The sequence below is a fragment of the Pseudopipra pipra genome, chromosome 17 (genome assembly GCF_036250125.1).
Source record: "Pseudopipra pipra isolate bDixPip1 chromosome 17, bDixPip1.hap1, whole genome shotgun sequence".
NCBI lineage: Eukaryota > Metazoa > Chordata > Aves > Passeriformes > Pipridae > Pseudopipra > Pseudopipra pipra.
Window position 1 is genome coordinate 3022710 of NC_087565.1, and position 21899 is coordinate 3044608.

Here is a 21899-nt window from a genome sequence, read left to right on the forward strand (position 1 = left end):
ACATTCCAATATAAGTAAAGATTTTTAAGCCAGGGAAAAGCATTGAGCAACAGGTTATTGGACACCCAGTATCAGGCAGCGCTGTTACCCCAGAGCCCAGGGCTAAAGGGAAGGAAAAGGAGCCCGAGATTCTGTGGCTGTAACAGTGAGGCTGTGCTGATCTGAAAGAGTCATGCTGGGAAATCAGCTTATTCCAGAGAAATCCCTGCTGGCACTTGCACACCAGCTGGCACACACAGGTTACCGTATCAGGGGGAATTTTTTAATTTTCCAGCAAGCACATGAGGAGCCTTCAGAAAAGTGCCAGGAGATTTTTCTCTCCTTTAGTGCTTGAGGAACCTCCAGGAGTGGTTCCTGAGGATTGCCCCACCCACCCTGCAGCTGCCAGCTCCTTCCCAGCAGACAGTACTTCCACAGCCTCCAAAAAGTCCCTGAGCTGGGACACCTCCCCGACCACTCCAGGCTATAAGGGCCCTTTTGTCCAGGTGCCGTCAACACTTAATACCTTTGTGAGATCAAATGTGCTTTTTTGGGCAACCTAGTGCATCTTACACAACCAGGGGATAGTATGCCTCTAAACAAAGGAGGTGTGAGCTCAGGTTATCCATACCTGGTTCTGGACAGAGCCTTGCACAACAAGCACCATCCCACCATGTGGGATCTGCTGCCAGCAAGCCACTGGCCAGGAACTGCTCCCTGCAGCGGCTGGAACAAGGGCTCCAAAGGAGTGGGAGATGTCAGCAGGAGCTTTGCTATATCTGTGCCAGTGCTGCATGGCAAGCCCCTCTCTGCCCTCCATCAGTCAGGCACAAGGTGGGCTGCAGCAGGGCACCAACCACCACCAAACCCAGCGGCCCTGTGAGTGGCTGTTTCACACCTGGTGTCACAGGCTGAGCTTCAGAAATGCTCTCTGAAGGTACCAGTTTCTTGGCTGTAGGTGCAGCCTCCTCACCTTGCTGTGCCACCCCTCCGTGGGCCGTGTGGCAGAGGGACACAGTGCAAACGGGTGCTGGCAGCCAGAACTCGTATAAATAAATATCCAGAAAGGGAAATACTGAGGCAATGAGAGATTTTTATTGAAAGAGCAATACAAGAGTAATCTTTCTGCCTAAGGAATAGCTGTGGATGTTAAAAGGGGCCCTAGAAACACCGTAACATCCACCAGCAGAGCAGCTTTCCCACCCCGATGTCAGCCAGAGGCAATTGCTGGCCTTGCTCAGGCCACAGCCACAGCACAGGGCAGTGCTTGAGGGAAAGGAAGAGGGAGAGAGTGGAGCAAGGCTTGGGGTGCACGGTGTGCTGCCTCAGAAAGGGAGCAGCATCGAGGCTCCTCTCGGGCAGTATCTTTCAAGAGTGGTCTGGCCGGGCAGCTCGTCCACCTGGAAGACGCAGCACAAAAACTACTCAGTTTTCTCATTCAGACTTTTACCTGTGTTTTCCTGTATCCCCAGGTGAGGTTTTTCTGTGGGTCCACACCAGCAGAGGGACCTCCTGGACACTGGGAGCAGCCCATGGGAAATGGGGTTGGCCGGGGTAGTGTGGGGCTGTGGGATCTGCAGGTCCCAAACCCCGGGTGGGCACATCCCCACTCCCTGGGACACAGCGTGGTGGGAAATGCAATCCTTACATCAGTGATGGTGACTTCAGCATTCCTGAGGTTGGTGTTGAGGACGTTGGGCAGAGGGACCGACACATGGAAGGCGTCTGCAAAAATAGGTGAAAGCATCTTGTCACAAGGAGGAAACCCTGAACACAGGCAGCAAGGGGAGGGGCAGAGCCCCAAATCTGTCTGAGTCTGAGATAAGAGGGGACCCCACCCTGCCATACCATTAACACCAGGTACATATGTAGCTGTGAGGATCTGCTTGAGCCATTCCGTGAGCGAGGGGACCTGCAGGGAAGAAGATGTGTCAGTAGCAGAAGAGAGCAATGGTTAGTGAGGTTAGGGTTATCAATTGAGTTCTACTCAGTTTGCTATGGAACACAGATGCTGGGAAGTTTCCTTCAGTGAAACCCCTCCAGGACTGAGGTGGGATCTGCAGGGACATGCTTTCGGGGTAATTTCTTCTTGGTTATTCCTCTCCCTTTCCCAGCACCCCCACTGTGCTGCCACCAAGTTAAGAGAGACACGCAAGTGTCATCGCTGTAGGGCATGGGGGGATTGGCAGGGCAGAGAGTAATTGGCCTCTACCAAAGGAAGAAGAAAGGTGAAGACTGAAGAAGAATTGGCTTTTGGGTTTTCCTCTCATACACAGACTCCCTGGCCATTGCATCAATCCCTGCAGCACCTTGATCCAGTGCAAGCACTTACAGCAGAAGGGTTGAGTGACGGGGGGGACCGTGTCACCTTGATGCTACAAAAGATAAAAACAAGGTAGAGTTGGGGTGCATCAGCTGCAGCCTCCTCCTCCAGACCCTTTCTTGGTCTGGAATTTGTCTCACCCTCATAAAGATACAGGATTTTGAAAATAGAGCCTTTTTTACAACTGTCTCATGACTTCAGCCATGCACTTGGTCTGAGTTTGGGGCTGGGAGGCAGCAGGAAGGCTCTGGCAGCCTAACATGGCATCTCTACCATGTCTACATCACAGTCCCCCATCACTGCCACCAGCCCCATTTGTTGGTCCCCAGGCAGAGCCCTGCCACCTGCAGAGCTTGTCTCTACCTGTCGAGAGCCAGGGAGGTTTGCAGTTTGCCGTCAGAGACCGATGGGGTGATGTTCAGAACAATGTCCTGAAAATGGAACAATGAAAGAAATGAGGTTATTCCCCTGCACAGCTCCCAAGACTGAAAAGTGTATTTGTAAATTACTCATTCTAAGAAAAAACACTTGTCTGTGCCTAGAAGCCACATTTTTGTGACGGATGGCATCATGTATCTCTCTCCCCAGGGTTCACCTTCCTGTCTTTATATTGAGTTGTTCCTGAAACATTTTACTTACACTTTGTGCTTGGTTACGAGCGTGTTTAAAGGACTGAGCACCACCGTTTTGACGATGCAGTAAATTCAAAAGTACAAATACTGCAGAGCCAAGGGCAGGACAAGCCAAGGAGATGCCAGCAGGCAGCCAGCCTCAGCCATTGCCCTGTTCTGGGGATCTCATCCCCCCAGAGCTCACTCACCGTGTCGATGGAGAAGAGGAGCCCCTGGGAGGTCTGTAGGGCAGGAACGTGGACGTCAACCGAGGCTTTGAGGGTGACGGTGGCTCTTCCATCCCTCACGGCCACCACTGGCTCATCTCTCATCCGGACACGCAGCTCCAGTGGCAGAGAGCCAGGGAGGGAGCGGGCAAGCTGCAGGGGCAGAGAAGGTCAGGGCAAGGGGGTATTTGCATGGCTGGGGTGGGTGGAGGGGTTGGAATCAATGCACACGGAGGAGGTGGCTGACCTGGGGGATGAACGGGAAAAGGGCAGACACGGACAGCGAGGTGCTCTCGGGAGCCTGTGGGAACAGCACCAGTGACACTGTTGGCCGAGAGGGTTTGTGCCAAGCCCACACTGGGCTCAGCTGAACCCCACAAACACAAACAGGCAGCAGTGAGCACATTTGGGTCACCCAAGAGCAAGCAGGACACTGACCTGGCCTTGGAGAGGGGATTGGCTGCTCATCAGCGAGTTGGTGATGCTAAGGTTGAGGGCTCCCTGCCCCTGGACCTGCTCCAGCAGGGTGCTGAGGGTGTCCTGGGAGAGGCTGAGCTGTGGTGGGCGGCCAGTGGCCAGCAGCAGGGTGGCGGCGAGTGGCAGTTGCTGAGTGGGGGCCACTGTGCCACCCTCGGCATTGCCGGGGAGGAGCTGTATGGGACAGAGTGGACAGGGATGTTGGTGGTGCTCAGAGGGTTGCACTGGGCACCCTGCCCACCTATGGACCTTGAGGAGAGGCTCACACAGGGTTTATTGGCACTTTAATGAACACAGGACTGCTCCAGGCTGCTCTGGCACAGACAAGGCTGCATCTGCTACCCCTTCCCCATTAAAATGCTGCCATATCTCCTAACTGGAAAAACACACTGCTGATATTTTGGGCCTGATTACGGTCCCTATCAATTTCCAGACTTTGACAAACCACTTATAAATAGAACACGCCTGTGAGCAGTGACTGCTGCTCCTGCATGAAATTAAACTTTTCTAATTAACAACTATGAGAGTGCTACAATTATGCTTAACTAATAGCTAAGTAGCATGAAGCCGTTCTGGCTCATGCCACCATCAAGGATTAACAGGTAAAAAAATCAGGTAGAGACACAGCAGTGGCGTAAGCAGGGATGTGGCTGGGGCAGACTCATCAGACTCTTCCAAAGAACACGTGCCTGCAGACAGCTGGAATCCAAGGAGCCTTTGACAAAGAGCCATCACGTTCCAGTGAACCACTCAAACTCACCAAATCAGAGGTTTTGGGACCAGGGAACACGGTGGCACTTACGTTCAGATCCAGCTGGATGGAGTCACTACCGAGGATGGAGAAGGGGGGCAGGTCCCCCAGAGCCCCGAGCGGGAGCATCTCTGTGGACACAGGGAAGAAAACTCTTCAGCTGCAATGGCAGGGGGTGCTCCCAAATCCCATGGTCCCAAGAGTTATTGGAACCAATGGCAGTTCCTGCTCACTGAGTTCCCAGATGGAAAAGCTGCTAGAAAACTCTATTTCATAGCAAAAAAATGTTGTTTCTAGAAGCAACAGTTTCTGCAGTGGGTTTCTGCAGGAAGAGCTGGCTGCTGCTGCAGGGGTAGGGAATCTTAATGCTGGGCTTGACCTGAGCGTTGTGTTTTTAGAAAATTGCTAAAATATGTGTATTTACCCAGTGTAAAAAAACAAGCCATGCTAAGTGCAGGGATCCCCAGGAGCAGAGGGAAAGGAGGTGCCAGCACTTACGGTTCCTGGAGCCAAGCAGAGAGTTCACCACGTTGAGCTTGGCATTGATGATGTTGCAGCCCTGGGGAGGAAGAGGGAAGTGAGAGGGTCCTGCTGCAGCAGTGGGTGACATGGCACCAACAGTGACAGCAGGCTCTGCTGGGCTGCACACGTGGGCAGAGCCGCTGTGGGCAGTGCTGGGTGGGACATCCTGTCACACAGAGCTCAGCATCGGGTGGGTGAGTGGCCCCTCTGGCCCAGCGTGGGTCTCACCTGGGTTAGTGGCTGCTAAGCCAGCACCTGCCTCAGAAATCTGTTTGCCAGCAGAGCCTGGCACAGATGATGGTGCTGGTGTCTTTCAGCAGGGAGGACAGGCTGACCGCCCCAGCTGAGCCCACAGCTGTGCAAACAGCCACATCCATGGGGCAGCCTGGCCCACTGCCTGCCCTGCCTGCACTGCCCACGCTGCCCATGCTGCCTGTTCTTCTGCCTGCCCACCCAGCACTGCGCTGGTGGCTGGTGTGAAGATGGCTGTGCAGACTCACCAGATCACTCAGGACATCACTAAGGAGGCGTTTCAAAGGCTCATCCAGAATTGGCACTCTGGGACTGTTAGGAAGAAAACAGGAATTAACAAGTGACTTAGGTTAGTACTGGAAAGTAGAAGTGTTTCACACAAGAGAAACATGAGGGCTCACTTGAATTGTCCGTATTCAGAGCCAAAATATTACCAAACCTGAGCCCTCTGAATTCCACTGAGGGCTAGGTTCCCAGCACCCCAAAATGTTCTTTTCTTAGCCAAAATTTTTTAAAAAAGGATGGCAGTTTCCCTCCAAGCCTTTCAGCTGGGTAGTTCACCCTCCAAGGTGTCAGACAGGAAAGCGCTGCCATTGATGGCACCAAGGTGTCCCACTGCCACAGGAGCCACGGGCAGCCCACTCACAGAGGTGTTACCTCACACCGGATTCCTACCTCACATGGGTGTTTATGTCAACAGTCTTGCAGTTCATGTTGCTCTGGTGAGCCGTCCACGTGTCCTGGACCAGCATGGTTGCATCTACCTCCACCTGCTCGCAGAGCGGCTGGCCCGGCACACTGCTCAGGGGGAGCACAGCATGCAGGTCAGGAAATTTGCTGACCATCTACTTTCCAAAGAGATGATGACCCCCCCATGCCCCACATGGACATGCCATACCTGCTCTCTACCAGCAGCTGGGTGTTGAAGTCCACCTGGTGGCCAAAGCCTGGCAGGGAGCGCAGGCTTATTTTGGGGAGGGTGTTGTTCACAATTCTCAGCCTGGATGGTTGAAATGAGGAAAAGGCAATGAAGAGCACATTTGTGCAGTGGGTGCCCTGTCCCCTCAGCCCCCAGCACTGTGGCCAATTTTAGACCCATGCTCTTGGGATCCTCTCCACCCTGGGTCATCAGGGATCCCCAGCAGCCAGGAGCAGCATGTAGCCCATACAAGGCACCCTGGCATGGCAGGCACAGGCAGAAACTCCCAACAGATGAACCTCCACTTATAAACCTGCCCCATGAGGGGAAAGAGGGGGCCCTGTGTGTGCAGACAGCAGGCTCCAGACTAGAGCCTCCTTTCCCAAGGATGGCCCAGACACACTGGGCTGCTCAGGGCCACTCATCTCCCACTCTCACTCACCCCACGAGTTCTTCACCATTTCTCCCAAGAAGGCTGCCAACGAGACCATTTTTGCTGAGGAGACCATTTTTGCCAATGAGAAGCTCAAGGACAGTATCAAGGAGAGTATCAACAAGACCATCTTTGCCAAGGAGACCATCAACGACACCATCTTTGCCAAGGATACCTCCAAGGACACCATCCCTGTCAAGGAGACCACCAAGCAGACCATCTCCACCAAGGAGACCACCAAGGAGACCATCTCCACCAAGGAGACCACCTCCACCAAGGAGACCACCAAGGAGACCATCTCCACCAAGGAGACCACCAACAGCACCATCTTCACCAAGGAGACCACCAAGGAGACCGTCCCCACCAAGGAGACCCCCAACAGCTCCATCTTTGTCAAGGAGACTGCCAACAACTCCTTCTTTTCCAAGGAGACTGCCAACAGCACCATCTTTGCCAAGGAGACCTCCAACAACTCCTTCTTTTCCAAGGAGACTGCCTACGGCACCACCTTTTCCAAGGAGACCACCAAGCAGATTGCCACCAAGGAGACCACCTTGAGGCTTCTGGGGAACACCTCTGGCTGGTGAACCTTTAAAACCTGAAAAATAGGGTGGGAGGTCACTGTGAGCTACATGAACTCAGCACACAAGTTGTGCCAGCCTGGCTGTTCCTTCCCCTCCACTGTCCTCCTTCGTGTAAATGACGTGGTGGCACCAGCCACTGTGAAGTATCTGAAGAAACATCTGCAAAGTGCTTTATAAATGCAAATTACCAGCATTGGCACTACTGCTGAGTGGATCTGGACCAGCTTCTGATTTTCTGAGCATGATCAAGAGACAAAAAGAGTCAAAGAAAGGATAAATCCTGTCTCTCACATACACTTACCATCTGTATCTCCTCTGGCAACCAAGGGTATGAGTCCAAATCCTTGTGAAGGGGCCAGCAGACTGCTGAGGAGGACAACAGTCCAGAATGCCGACATCTTCGGTCCTGATAACTGTGGGAAGTGATTGCCATCAGTGCAGGGCTGGGAGAGTGAGCACCAGCCCATGGCGGGAGGAAAGAGGAGGAGGAAAGATTGTAAAAAGCAGAAAATAATTCTTAAAGTTTCAGTGTCATTGAAATGTTTCTGTGTGACCTAAAACTTGAAGTAGCTTTTTCTTCTTTTTTTTTTCCAAAGAACCAAAAAGAACTTCATTGCCCCAAATCTATTTAAATGTAAATAGCTCATCAGAAAGGGATCAAAACAAGTGTGAGAGGTCTAATTCCCCTTAGCTAGAAATCTATTTCAGATAATAGAGTTATACCAAAGATAATTTAAGTGATAATTGTTTATGAAAACCCTGAAATACCCTTTCTTCTGCAAGGACTGCAAATCCAGTGAACACTCACATCTGTTCTTGAGAGACTCACAGTGAAAGTAGCTGCACATTTTACTTGCTGGAGCATAATTCAAGCAGGTAGGAGGCAAGAATAATAATTTTTGCTAAAAAGCAAACACTCTCAAAGGAACATTGAGGGTTTGCAGGAGCAAGGAGCACACTTTTTGAGGAGTAAGTTTTCTCTTACCTGACCAAGCTCTGAAGGACGAGGCTCTCTCCAGCCAATGTCCCTGTCTTCTGAGGATGACCTGCATCAAGGATCGTCATATATAGAGCTTCACAACAGGAAAAGGGCAAGTGATATCATTTAGGACATACAGAATAATTGGTGGGGAGCAAAACAAACAATATTTGGTTTCTGGTGACTTCCACTGCAAATATTTCCATGGAGATGTTAGGAGTTAGGTAAATCATTGAGCAACGATCTGTAGGCACAGACTCAGCCAGCTCTGGGTGCCTGGTTTGGTACATCATCCTTTCAGCCTGTCAAGGTGTGGACATGGTTGAGATGTCACGCCCTGATAAAATATCTTCTCTTTTTTTTTTTTTAATAAAATTGAGATTTTGACTAAAAAAAGTGTCAAAACACTGGTCACTTCTTCCTGTTAAGTACTTCTGCAGTTTTTGGGGCTGCAGTACTGAGCATTAAGCCCACGAGTGGGGATGTGCCACATATTATGGGTGATAAATGAAGGACCAGGCAGCACCTTTCTCAATGTAAAGACAAGTAGAGATAGTAACACAGACAGGTATTTACTGTCCAGGCCAGCAGGACATGCCCAGCACTCCCATTAAACTTGCCTCCAGCCTGTCACTGAACCCAACATTTATTAAAACCAACATCCCCTGTCCAGGGACTGGAATGGCTCATGATCCCTTTGATAACTGAGGAAAAGGGGTTATTGAGTTGGGAAGGAATAGTGACACCATGACAAGGTGCATTGATCAGGTGTCATGGCCTAGCAGACACCCTGAGCTGACAGACTCTTCGGAGACTGGAAAATGCTGCCCTGTTCTAACTGGCATGGCATTGCTGCCAGGTCCATCACTTCTTCTCAGGGCACTCCAGAGGACTGGAGCTGGGATGTTTTCATGGGTTGAGAGGCTGATGACATTGCCCACAAAGCCAGGGAACTCCCAGGCCAGAGCTGGCTGATCTGGGGTCTTTCTGAAGTCCTGGAAGGATTGTTGATCCCTGTGTGGGTGCACCAAGAGAGGCACCTCCCTACCACACCACCCCTTGCAACAGATGTCCTGCAGCTGCCCAGGGTTTTCTGCCTCCTCCCCACAGCTCTCTTCAGTCCCTTGCCCTGATTGCTGCCCAGGATACACAGAGCCACTGCACCAGAGCAGCAGCTCTTTGGGGCAAGGAAAAGAAACCTTCCCCTGGGGACCCAAGAGCAAATGTGGTCTCCGTGTGTTGGGCACATTCCAACCTGCACAGCAAAAGCTGTGTGTGCTGGAGGGACAATGCACTGGCCAAAGGGGACAGAGGTGAACTGTTCACTCCCCCGTGCCCTCACTGACAACAGGGGTGGATGGGAATGGCTGCTCCCCAGCTCCGATGAAAAACAGTCCAGAAAAACACGTGCTCGGAGTTAATACTTTCTGCAAACTTGGAAATAAATATTTCCAGCAGATTAGCCAGCTTTCGTCACACATTATTACCAGCTTTAAAAAAAATACCTTAAATAAAAATACCTTGGCTACTTAAAGGCCAAGGAAGGGGTGGCAAAGGTGTCAAAACACTGAAGGAGTTGTCACTCTCCTTGCAACCTGATCAGCCAGGAGCACAAAGCCCCATGACATGGCAAGATCATGACATCTGATAAGATGGAAGAGAGCATTAACAAGGTGGTATTATGTTATCATCCATCATGAATCACTTTATGCTCTGGGCAACCACTGTCCGAAACCTGAATTATCATAAAGACAGCCTTGATACTGGTCAGTGCACAGGGAAGGGGCAGGGTGGCATCACCGGGAATAGCTCCTGTGCAGTGACCTTTCAGGCACGACAGTAACTTGGCCTCTCCCCAGCAGCTGCTGAATGAAGAGGTCTCTGACCACTCACTATTTTGGAGAACCCGAGGTGGATTCCAACAAAGACAATGACATGCTGATGTCCAGGTCTCGCTAAAGTGACTTTCAAAGCCCCAGGGACACAAAGCCAAATCACTGAGTGAGGACAGAAACATGGAGTAAACCAGAACGGATTTGGTCAAAGGGAGAAGAATAGGAGTGATGTGAACAGATAGGTTCACATCAGTTCTCCCTGCTTGGATCACCTGCAATGAAGAGGTCAGGCAAACAGTAAGGGGCACGTAACCCCCAGAAGCATCCAAGACCTTGACATTAGCAAGCTCTGACCAGGACAGGCTGAGTGAAATATCTTAGTCATGGCTGGAAAATGAGATGGATCTGCTGTGCTCTCCCATTGATGGCATCGTTCCAACATGGTCTCTCTGCCTTAGGAAACAGCCTCTGTGGGGATCTGTGAGCCAGCACAAGCTGGGTTTGCCCTGTCATCCCTCTGGGACCACTGAGGTACATCCCTGATGCTGCAGGATCAGGGCTGCTGGGTCTGTGTAGGGTTCCAGGGGACAGCACTGGATAAGGCTGCACCTCCAGTAAGTGCTCCAGGGCACCAAATACCAGTTACGTGATAGTGGAGTTGTTCCATGAAAAATTAACTAGGTACCCACCAAGATTCTCAGCCTTAATTTCCCTAGGAGGGCTGTGTACAGATATTTGGATTCATTTTTTGTTCTTCTCAAGGGAATTGAGACTCAATCTGTTCAACTGTCTCTTGGCTAATGCAAGAACAATTAGGGAAATCTCTCTAAAATATGCACTGGGTGCTGCCCATGTTTGGAGCAACATGAAGAGAGGCACCATAAACTCCAGTTTTCATGGGGAGCTGGTTTTACAGCTCCTTCCTCACTTCTGAGGACTCCCAAGGAGAATGATTCCTTACACATGGTGCAGAACAAATCCCCGTGGGTCTGGCAGTGCACAGAGAGAGCAGACAGGATTCTCAGAGCCTGCCTCCCCAAAGGGTTTTTGTCAGGGCAATTTCTTAAAAATACAATTTCTTAAAAATTTCCAAAGGCATCCTCAATTCCGCACCGGCTCCCTGTCACTAGGAAAAGGTGTTCAAATCCTGTCAGCTCGATGAAAGCAGGATCGAAGCTGTTTATTGACTTACTAATGACAAGGAATTATCCAGCAGTCAGTGAGCTACAGGCTTGGGATCAATATCTGAGAAGCAGCTGATAAACCTCGACACCAGCCCGAATCTAACTCATTCTGTGAGTCCTGACTTGTTCTGAGGTCCTTAATCCCCACACACAGCTGCAGACACACTCCCCACCTCTCGCAGCACATGCACCCTGCAGAGCAGGGGGTCCCCTTCTTGTGCCTCCCTCCTCCAGGAGGTGAGGACGTTGCATCCTGATGATGCAAATGTGGTTTGTTTAGAGATCAGTTCTTTCAGGACACGTGGCCTCTGCCCAGCCATGCCCAGCTGGTTCTGACAGTGCACGGCAGGACAGCCTCACCAAGGAGTGATGGGGTCTTTTTGTTTCAGCTTCTGGATTCAAACTATTGAAAAGCCAAGGAAAGAGGAAGAAGCACCCTGGGAAGCCCAGCACGTTGCTGCTCCCTCACCCACCCATCCCCACCGGGTCCTGGCCACAGCGTGGGTCACAGCCACATGTCCCCATCCCTCAGGTCTCTGCAACAGGCATGTCCAGCACCAGCACGTTCTGTGGATTTAACAACAAAAAAGCACATGGGTGAGATTTAACAGGTGCTTCTGTGCTCAGGTGTGATGGACTAATGGCACAAAGTCCAAGGGTGACCCAGGGGACAGCAAAGCCACCACAGTGGTGTCCCTACCTCGCCCCTGCTGATGTTTGCCTCCTGGTAGGTGTATGTGTGCTGTAGAAATCCAAACCTGCAGACTGAAAGATCCAACAGTGCTGTTACCTGCCCCTTAGGAATTGTCAGTCCTGGCACACCAGAGATGTGTCCTTTGGGACGTACCTGCTGGGGAGGTTGGCTCTAATGCTGATGAGGGCGATGTGGCAGTTCCTGGGGCTGAACCAGGGGGTGCCTGTGGTGTCCTGCCCCAGCCACCCTCTGGCCATCAGGTTTGCAGCCAGAGCAATTTCCATGTCTCCTCCTATAAAGCTGCTCAGAGCAAAGCTTGGTCAGCACAGGACAAACCCAGGGAGTGAACAAGTCCCCCAGCCCTGCTGGCACCAGCTTCCACTGACCTTTTCCCAGTCCTGGTCATTTGGACTAAGACAGCCATGAAGAGCCCTGAGCCTGGGGACAGCACGACTGAGATCACCGGGGGACAGAAACCTTTCGCCTCCAGCCTGTGGGAAAAACAGAGGAGAAGAGCTGGGAAAAGGGAGCTGTCAGAGCCTTATGCCTGGGCTTAGATGCTTACAGCAAAGTGACATCTCACTGATATTATCACCTCTTCTCTTCCCCTTCTTGTTTAAACATTCCGTTTAAAACTACTTTTAAACTTCAAAACAAGTTTCTTCCCAGCAAAAAGGCCACAAAGTTCAGTTTTGAAAAAAAAACAGAAAAAAGATGTTACGGCATTCAAAGAGTCTCCATGCCCCCACCCAGCATGGATGTGGGGGCTGGAGGGCCAGCTCTGATCCTCCAGAAATTCTGGGGTTCCCTCAGGACATCGTGGACAAAAGCTGGGCACCCCAGCTTTGAGAGCCAACTCCCAGTGCTGCAGAGCCACCACATCCACCCCAGACGGTGCTGAGGCAGGAGCCGACGAGCTTTGTTGCCTTTAAGTTATAGTTTCTCCGTGTGTTTGTAGACACAACCATGCAGAAAATCACCAGCTTTAATATCCCTCTTGTTAGTGGGGAGTGATTCGTGGCTGCCTCCAGGCTGACACTTCCCAACCTCCTACTCTTATTTGCTCATCCCCGGTTCCGGTGCGAGGCTGCGGCTCATCACTCACCCCGAGATGCCTTTGATGGGTTTGACGTTGGGCTTCTTTTTTTTTTTTTTTTGCAGCTTCCTCTGCCATTTTCTGCAGAACATCACTCCCATTCAGAGCAGCAGAGACTGCTGGAGAGTTTGGACAATACAGGGAATACAGCACAAACCCCCCAGGGAGGAGCCTGTGCCAGAGGGTGAGGGGTTGTGGTGCTCCCACCGCACTGTATAAAATATCACTTTTAACATATTCCCATCCAAACACAGCCAAGACCCAGCGGGACTCCTTGGGCGTTGTGAATTACAATTGCAGCCATCTCTGCCATCCTTGGGTGCTGATGGGAGCTTGGCAGGTTCATTTTAGATGTGAAGCATGGGGCATGGACAGGTGGAATCATGTCCGCACATGGACACTAATGTGTCTGAGTGCTTACCATGGTCAGTCGTTCCAAGGTCAATCCTGATGACAGCTTCTGGGGCAGCAGCTCCTCCTGACCACGCCAGCCACCCACCAGGGAACAGAATGAACCAAAGCCTTGACACCTTCTGATCTGGACTGGCTGCTCACAGAACTCCAGAGACAGCAGAGCCTTATGGGAGAGTGTGGGCTTCAATGGACAGAGAGAGACAATGAGCTGGACACAGTTCCCAATGGCACATCAGCAGCTAAACACTGCACTGGAGGAAAGCTCTGCTCTGACTGGCCATGCTGCTGCTGTCACTGAGGCTGCCCCTGAGGTTAGTGGTCACCACTGTGCCCTCACCTGTCCCTTTCTGGGTATCCCACCCAGCAGGACCTGGCTCTGAGAGCTCCTTCCCATACGGTACTGCAGCACCAAGTAATTTATTTCCTCTATTCACTTCTGTATAAAACGTGTGGTGATGTTTAATCTGTCATTACCTCCCTCCCAGTGCCGTGCTCGGTGGCCCACTGCTAAGCCCAGACAGGGAGATTTACATCTTATCTAGCAGGAGTGTAAGATTTATGGATAACTCCCAACAAGGAGCACATCATGCCAGAAAGACACTTTTGTGCTAGTAACTTGATCAGTCATTATGCTGTGAGTTGACACCTAATTAAGCCTCCACAGGCATCATCAGGTCCAGAACAGCTCTTCAGGAGGAGAAAATCCACCTCTAAGCACTATGGTGGCGGCTTATCCCCAACCCTTGCACTGCTGGAAGTGATAATAATGCTCCCCAGAAAATCCCCAGTCTCAGGGAGAGCTGCTGATACCACTTGTGCTGGAACAAGGAATCACAGGGGCAAATTCCCAACTGCTGCTCTAAAACACAGCAAAGACTCATTTCTCAGAGAGTTTTTTAGGCTGTGTCCAAGTCCCTACCAAAGTCAGATCCTGTGAAACACCTTCCATGGCCCCAAGGGATTCATCTGGGGGTTACAACCTTCTCAATGGATTTACTTTTCTGAACACGTTTCTTGCCTCTCAATGGGCTGTGCACATCAGCGTAGAACTGTAAATCCTGCTCTCCCTTGGTAGGTTGCTCTATATCCATATTTTCTCTTGACACTGCTCTCTGGATGCCTTCAATGGAAATGCTCAATGTGGCTGGAATTCTGCTTTTCTTGGCATTTTTCTGTCGTGCTGAGCAGAAGAACAACACAGCACTGGGGAGAGCCAAGGGCTTTGAATGTGTCAAGATGCACCTGGAACAAGCACCCAGTACCTCAAGTCACCAGTGCACAAAGGACAATGGTTGCTGCCCAGGCAGCAGGTGTTTCAACAAGCACTGAACACCTCACCCTTCTGCCAAGAGAGTCAGACCAAAATGGGCAGCTCAACCCTCTCTGGAAGACTGGTCGTGCCTCAAAGTTGAGATCACAAATATCAGGGAGGCATGGGAGGTCACAACACAGAGCACAAAGGAGAGCTGGTGAGACCATGGAGGATGTGTATACATGGTGTTTACAGGTGGTCCATGCTCTATCCTCCAGGCCCAAAGGAAGCCAGGAGAACACAATGGACTCAACACAGGAAGGAGAGGAACTCTGATTCGTTTCCATGAATGCTTTCAGTGCTTGTAGGGATATTATCGAAGAGAGTGGATGTCACCCATCCTTTTTAATACCAGTCATAATAAATATTGCCAGTGGTTTTTGGTTAGTCATGGGTTAAAGAGATGAAGGAATTATTGCACATGGGCCATTCCATATTTCTATCTGCTCTAAAACTTGCTGAACCCAACAGAAACACTCCCATTACCTTCAACAGACTTACCCAGGCCTGATGGAAATGGAGGACATCCTTGATGAATTGTCAAGACCTCCTTCAGCACAACACATGCAGGTCTCATCCCTTCTGGTCTGATACCTTCCACTGTCCCAGGTTGCTCCAAGCCCCACTCCTGGCCTTGAACACTTCCAGGGATGAGGCAGCCACAGCTTCTCTGGGTAACCTGTGCCAGGGCCTCACCACCCTCACAGGGAAGAACTTCTTCCTAATCTCCAATCTAACCCTGCCCTCTGTCAGTGTGAAGCCATTCTCCCTCGACCTGTCACTCCACACCCTTGTCCAAAGTCCGCCTCCAGCTCCCTTGGAACCCCTTTAGGCATTGGAAGGGGCTCTAAGGTCTCCCCAGAGCCTTCTCTTCTCCAGGCTGGACAATCCCAACTCTCTCAGCCTGTCTCCATAGCAGAGGTGGACATGGAGTTGGCTGTCATTTTGGTGTTCAGGAGAAAGCACAGCTGCAGAGAAAAGACACCCACATTTGCTTTCTAACAATGTTTGATTTCTTGGCACCCTTCACCCAGAGGCCTTTCTTTGTGCTCCTCAGGAACACCACAGTGAAGACAAGCTGCCCCAGCACCTGCTGTTCAATACTTCACCTCGCCAGGTCAACAGCCAGTGTAATCAAGTCTATGGGGAAACAATTAAAATGGTACAGAAATCAAAGTGTCCCCACGGTGTCCGTGTTCCCAGCCCTCTTTGCCAATTCCTGCTCCATCAGCCTGGATTGGAAGGATATATAAACCAGCAGAATTCCTCAGTGGGGCCACGGCAAGACACGGACTGAGTCAGAAGAATGGGAAGACCGGCCAGGAGAGGTAAAGATGCATTTGCAAACTGAATAGCTTGATACAGGCATGGCACCTACTTACTTTTGTGTGTCTCCATAAGGGTCAGCACTCACCAGAAGTCCACTTTCTTCAAAGACTGAGATAAATATGTATGTTTCCTGCAGGTTAAACTTTCTGAATTTCTTGTTTTCTTAATATTATAAGAGCATTACAGACATTATAAACGATTCCCAAATGTATTTCAGAGATAGATAACACTTTCACCTTTTCATTTGACTTTAGCCTCCTCCATAACTTCCATTCCTTCCTCTATTAATTTTAGCTCCTGTTTATTTGGTGGTTTTATACCAGTTGTGGCTGTTCTGTGCTCTTCAGCAGGTGTGATATCGCTGCAGGCACCGTTCTTGCTTACAGGCACAGGGTTTCTTCAAGGCTGAGCATCTGTCAGTGCTTTTAAAGCAGAACACAAGAGCTCTGGGTTGTTATTGCACCAAAGCTGACAAGCTCCGCACCACAAGCCCCATCCAGGAGTGGATCTGTGGCTCTGTACCTCAGTGGCCAGCCCAGGGCCACGCTGCTCTCTGTGGGTGCCCTCCTCCTCCTCCTCCTCCTTCTCCTCCAGGTGCTGGCATGGCAATGCTCCGCACCCTGAGCATCCTCCTGAGCCTCCTGGTCCCAGCTCACACCATCAAGTCACCCGACTGTGGTGGCATCCTCACCCCCTCAGGACTGAAATACCGTAAGTTCAGACCCACATCTCCCACACCAGCAGTGGGGAGGGGAGGCAGTGGCATCTTCAGTGATGAAACACCAAACTCCAGCACCAGAATCTTGTGGCACTACTCAGTTCACCTGCATCACCCCCTGCCTACTGCTAACAGCAGGGTGTTAGTAAGGGATGGAAGTGTGTCACCTGGGTGGGTTTCAGTCCTTCCATCAGGACACAAGCTCCAGAGGGTTTCATTAAACATCTGTCCTATTCCACAGTTGCTGAAGTTTCAAAGCCACATGCAGAGTCAGTCCTCAGGCAGGACCTTATGCCCCCACCAAACCCAGACCCGTCTCCCACCTCCCCAAGCAGGTGAGTTGCCCTCTCTTGCCCAGGCTTTGCTGCCATACCCCTGGTTTATGCCAGCGTTTGAGTATTGTCACAAAAGGCATTTTGCCAGAGAGGGCAAAATTCCTCCTGGAGACCAAGAGATTTAGAAATGGTCTCCTGGCTCCTCCATTGGGGTGCAAGGGTAGCAGACCCCATGCTGGCCTAGGAGCATGGATTTACCTGTGCAGAATCTCACGGACTTCTGGTGCTTCTCAGGGACTGCACATCAGGCTGTGCTGGTCTCCCCACACCTTCATTTCTGCTCCAGCAGGAACCAAATTAACTCTGTCAAAGTTGACGAGTTTTCCCTGACGCTCGTCCCCGACACCGGGATGCGGCTGAGCATCGATGTGGACCTTGGCATCACATCTGCCCCGTGAGTGCTGGGACTGCACGGGCTGGAACCAGCCTGAGCTCCTGGCTGGAGCGACAAGGATCCAGCATCTGCAGGAACAAGGGTCGCCTGGGGGGAGCACGGCCAGGAGCACCCCCTGGCTCCAGCCTCCTCCTCTCCTCCCCGGCACAGCTCGACCACCAAGGAGATGCAACTGTCCATCCTGGCAGACCTCCATGTGGAGATGAACCCCGAAGGGAACCTGGAGCTGGTGACCTCTGCCTGCAAACCCACCCTGGAGGAGCTGCAGAGCACCGAGGAGATGGACAGGTCGGCCCCACGGTTTTCCTCCTTGTGGGATCTGGGTAGTGGGGGAAAGAAGAAACTGAGGCACAAGCATGCTAGTTGGGAAGGTGATCAGGTTACAATCTGTTCACCGAAAGCTAACAAAGGCCTACACAAAAGTTTTATCTTTGTGGGAGGAATTTTGCTCTGCTTTTTTGGGGGGTTTCCCATTTGGAGAGAATTTCAGTCTCTCATAAGGGAGCAGCACTTTCAGAATTGTCCAGCAGGAATGCTTTTAGTTCAAGTCCAGTGGCAGTTCTGAATTGTAATCACAGCCTAACTGATGATAGAAAATAATGGTAATTGTCTCTGGATGCCTTTTGGGTCAGATAAAATACACTTACCCCATCTTGGCTGGGCTGGTTCTTGCCTAACTTCTGCTCTGTTTTTACCCAGCACATCCTCAGGATCAGATGTGGACAAGCAGATCAATGTTGAAAAGGTAAGATAAGGTTTGTAAAGGCACGAGACAACGTTGTACAGTTCTGTAAGAATTAGAGCACTTTAAGTCTACCTGGTGCTTTTCCAGCTCTGCCCCACAATTCCATGCTCACTGGACACTGCCATTGTCCCCTGGCTCCTGGCTGCATTCCAGGACACCCAATGCCAGCAGACTCCAATGTTCATCTATCACCTCTCTTTTTGTTCTTATTCCATAGATTTGCCTGGAAGTCTCCAAACTGCTGCTTTTCCCAAATGAACGTTTGATGTCTCTGGCAGGTGAGCACTTGGCTTTCAGTTCCGTTATGGACTGAGGGCTTCAGGGGTCATTTTGGAGCAGGCTGTGAGGCTGCAGCAGCAGTGACTCTGCTGCCATCATCTCCCAAGGGACCTGCTCCCTCTGCCCGGCTCTTTCCCTGTATGCTTCCCAGAGCCAATCCCCTGCCACTGCTGTGCTTCTCTTCCTGAGCATCCCTCTGCTCCATTTGCAGCTCCTTTCCCCATCACACCGAGTTGCCAGGTCCAGTATGTGCCCCTGGCTGCCCCCATGTACTCTGAGCAGGGAATCATCATCTCCTTGCAAGTAAGTCCTCGCTTTCCAGCTCCCAAAGCTGCTTCCCTTCCAGTGCTACAATGCCCTGAGACACCTCAAACTCATTTTGTCCTTGCCTGTGTCCCTGCAGACAACTTTCCAGGTGTCAGGGACAGCGATCCCCCTGCCAGTCAGCCCTGTGCCCTTCAGCATGCCTGAGCCAGCAAGCTCCAGCCCTTCCCACCTCACCCTGGCTTTCTCCGAGCACTTCTACACCAGCCTCTTCTTTGCCCTGGAAATGTCTGGGGCCTTCAACACAACCATCCTGGTGAGTGGAGCAAGCAAGAAAGGAAGCAGTAGGAGATAAGCACTTGAAGGGACAGCCCTCCCCTGGGAACAGCTTGGAGGAGACACGTGCCTTGCACAGAAATTAATTAGAGTGTGTCTGAGTGCCCACAGGAGTCACCCTCACTCTCCCAAAAATATTATTGGTCTAATGGAGTTTGCCACAAAGGATAACATGTACACTGCTCCTGGCATGAGAAGGGCTCCATGCAGGGCCTGCATGGCCACACTGGACACGACCCCTGGAGCAGCAGCCACATTAATCTGATCGTGAGCTGTGCTTTGTCTTTCAGAGCCCACTGACCACTGCCACCCTGGCGGGGAAGATCAGTCAGGTGTGTTGCTGTCACTGTCACCCCGAGGCACAGCCCCAGCTTAGACAGTGACCCCCAGCTGCCCACCCACCACCCTGGGGGTCCAGGGGTGCCTCCATGCCCAGAAATAACCCCGTTCCTTCGTCAGATGGGCTCCCTCTTCCAAGAGGACCTACCAGTGGTGCTGCAAGTTACGACCCGGAGTTCTCCTCGAGTGGTGCTGGAGGAAGGCAAAGCAATCCTGAAGCTCTTCCTGACTGCCCAGATCGGAGCAGTATCATCAGTTTTCCAGAGCTTCCTGAGTGTGAACGTGGTGAGTGTGCCCTGCAAGCACACTGAGCTCGGGGAGCGGGCGCTGCAAGCCTGCCCATGCTGCCCACGGGCACTGCCCTTTGCTCTGAGCCCTGGTCTGACTGCAGCCACACAGAGGCTGATTCAGCCTTTTCCCATCATGGTGCTCCCAGGTCTCCAGCAGCATTTGCCCATGTGGCATCACGCAGGGAGCACGTTGCGGGTGGCAACACACGGATGAGTTCATCACATCCCACTATTCAAAGCTGAAGTGGGGCCATTTCCTTGCTGATCTGCCCTCTGTTCTCTCCACAGGACGTGTCTGCAAGGCTTCACCTCAGCGTCACAGACACAAGGATGATAATCTCTGCAGCAGCGATAGAGTAATGAACCCAGCTGTGCTCTGGGTGCCTGAAGGGGACACGTCCCAGCCACAGCAGGGAAAGGAGAGGCAAAGGGGTCCTGGGAAGTTCTTAGCTTTTAGAGTTTGGGCATTGCAGAGGTAGCTCCTTCCTCAGGGAAACAGTGAGACTCCAGAAACATGGTTAGGGAGAAAAGTGGGAATTGCACCTTCCACCCCCTGCATTGTTCCTGAGCCCAGCCAAGGGATTGGGGAAACAGGGAAGTCACTGCTTATTACAGCTCAGCACCAGCAGCTCCTGTGCTGCTCTTTGTTTTCCAGGGATATTGAGCTCAGCCTGGCTGCCTCTGACGTGGGTCCTGTGCTGGTAGGTGCTCCTGGCCACAGCCCTTCCAGCCATCCTGGGCAGTGGGTGCCAGCAGGGAAATACTGAAATACTGACTTTGAGTCCTCGTTGCACCTGGTGAAAGGGAGAGTTGGGTCCTTGTGGGATGGGGAGAGGTGCAGTGAGCATCAGGACCCTCTCTCATGGGTCTCTGCCTCCTGCTTTAGTCCCACACCGTGAGCTGCCCCTGGCTTTCCCCCACAGGCTGCCTTGCTGGAGGAGTTATTCTTGCCCACAATCCGTGAGGAGGTGCCGGCCCAGATTAACGGTGAGGACATGGGAGCTCTGCAGGTGCTGCCTCACGGGATGCTCAACACAGACCCAGGCAGCACCCAGCTGGCAACTGTCCCTCTTTCTTTTCCTAGTGGTCCTGAGAGGAGGTGTTTTCCTGCCCCACATCGCCAGTTTCACCTACACCGATGTCAATGTCACAATTCACAGGGTAAGAAACAAAACCTTTAAACTGCTCCCTGCTGTGTTTGATTTAAAGGGAGCATGGGAGCAATGCTAACCTCCCAGCTTCGGAATAAATCAGGCTGTTCCTCCAGCTCTGGTAACCTGCAAAACCAAGTTTTGTTGCTTTAAATAGGCCCAGCCCCTCTTTAGCCCCAGGGACACAGGCCCTGGCTGTGTCAGAGGGGCTGTGGGTGGTGGTGAGCCCTGTTAGGGCTGATGGAACCACACAGGCACCATGCTCAGCACTCCTTCCTCCCCTGCTCAGGACTATGTCTTGATCCCCTGCAACCTCCAGCTAGAGGCGAGGACTGGTGAGGCAACCACCCTGGGCTGAAGTCTGGTACCTGGAGTAAAACAGTGGCAAAAGCATTCTGTCGACTCTCACATCACACTCCGTGGTTTGTCACTGCTTGAAATGTTGAAAATCTTCTTTCTTGCCCTACTAAAACATCATGGTGTCATATTCTGGATAATGACAACGTTCCATTAGCACCTTTCTCTTCCAGCCCTACCCCTGGCACTTCCATTGCACAGAAGATGGATTGTAATAATGTTCCGTGCTTTAATTAAACATTTCTCTTTAACTCTGCATTTTCTAGTGTGCCTGTTGACATTTTTCCCCCTCAGCAATTTGTACCTGTAAACAGATGAATTTTGCCTTGCTAAGAACTGGTACCAATACGATGTCCAGACATTTAATTAAGGGAGAATGAAGATTCCACTCATTTACAAGGATGCAAAGCAGCCTCCTGCCTTCTCAGCTGCAGGACGACATGGCCCCTACAACGAGAGATCTTTCATCTGCTTTTCTTCCATGTCTCGTGTTACTATGGGAACACTACGGCTGTTGGGTTTCCTGGGTCAGAAAGAAGAAGAGGGGGAGGAAATCAGTCTGCAGAATGGTTTCTAATTTTAGACATGAAGGCAGTTATATTTTCAACACTTCGCTGCTGAGAAAGCTCATCACAGAGAAAGTGCTGAATGAGAGGTGACTGCAGGCATCAGACTGCGCAGCCATTGGCATTGGGATGCTCTTTCCTACTGACCAGATGTGTCTCCAGGTTGTTCAGGAGACAAAAGGGGGGGAAAAAAACATCCACAAC

General features: G+C 51.4%; 2 protein-coding genes across 3 annotated transcripts; one reads left to right on the forward strand and one right to left on the reverse strand.

The window, feature by feature from the left end:
* Positions 1-1052: 1052 nt before the first annotated feature.
* On the reverse strand, positions 1053-10231 carry LOC135423505 (BPI fold-containing family B member 3-like). Of its 2 annotated transcripts, XM_064673786.1 has the most exons (15): positions 8064-10231; positions 7380-7491; positions 6041-6142; positions 5818-5940; positions 5391-5454; positions 4867-4927; positions 4420-4499; positions 3579-3791; positions 3388-3441; positions 3123-3293; positions 2666-2733; positions 2312-2354; positions 1828-1891; positions 1628-1704; positions 1053-1379 (listed from the first exon to the last, which is right to left on the reverse strand). In XM_064673786.1, exons 1-15 carry the CDS (start codon positions 8128-8130, stop codon positions 1305-1307), a joined length of 1374 nt encoding a protein of 457 aa, XP_064529856.1. In that variant the 5' UTR covers positions 8131-10231; the 3' UTR covers positions 1053-1304. The 2 variants fall into 2 exon arrangements, with proteins under 2 accessions (XP_064529856.1, XP_064529858.1); XM_064673788.1 differs by lacking the exons at positions 7380-7491; positions 8064-10231 and adding an exon at positions 6504-6616.
* Positions 10232-16523: 6292 nt separating this feature from the next.
* Positions 16524-21384, forward strand: LOC135423506 (protein TENP-like). The gene is made up of 15 exons (XM_064673789.1): positions 16524-16632; positions 16881-16974; positions 17261-17368; positions 17519-17656; positions 18068-18113; positions 18331-18391; positions 18604-18695; positions 18796-18972; positions 19283-19324; positions 19452-19616; positions 19910-19977; positions 20277-20322; positions 20545-20608; positions 20706-20782; positions 21062-21384. Exons 1-15 carry the CDS (start codon positions 16524-16526, stop codon positions 21128-21130), a joined length of 1356 nt encoding a protein of 451 aa, XP_064529859.1. The 3' UTR covers positions 21131-21384.
* Positions 21385-21899: the final 515 nt, after the last annotated feature.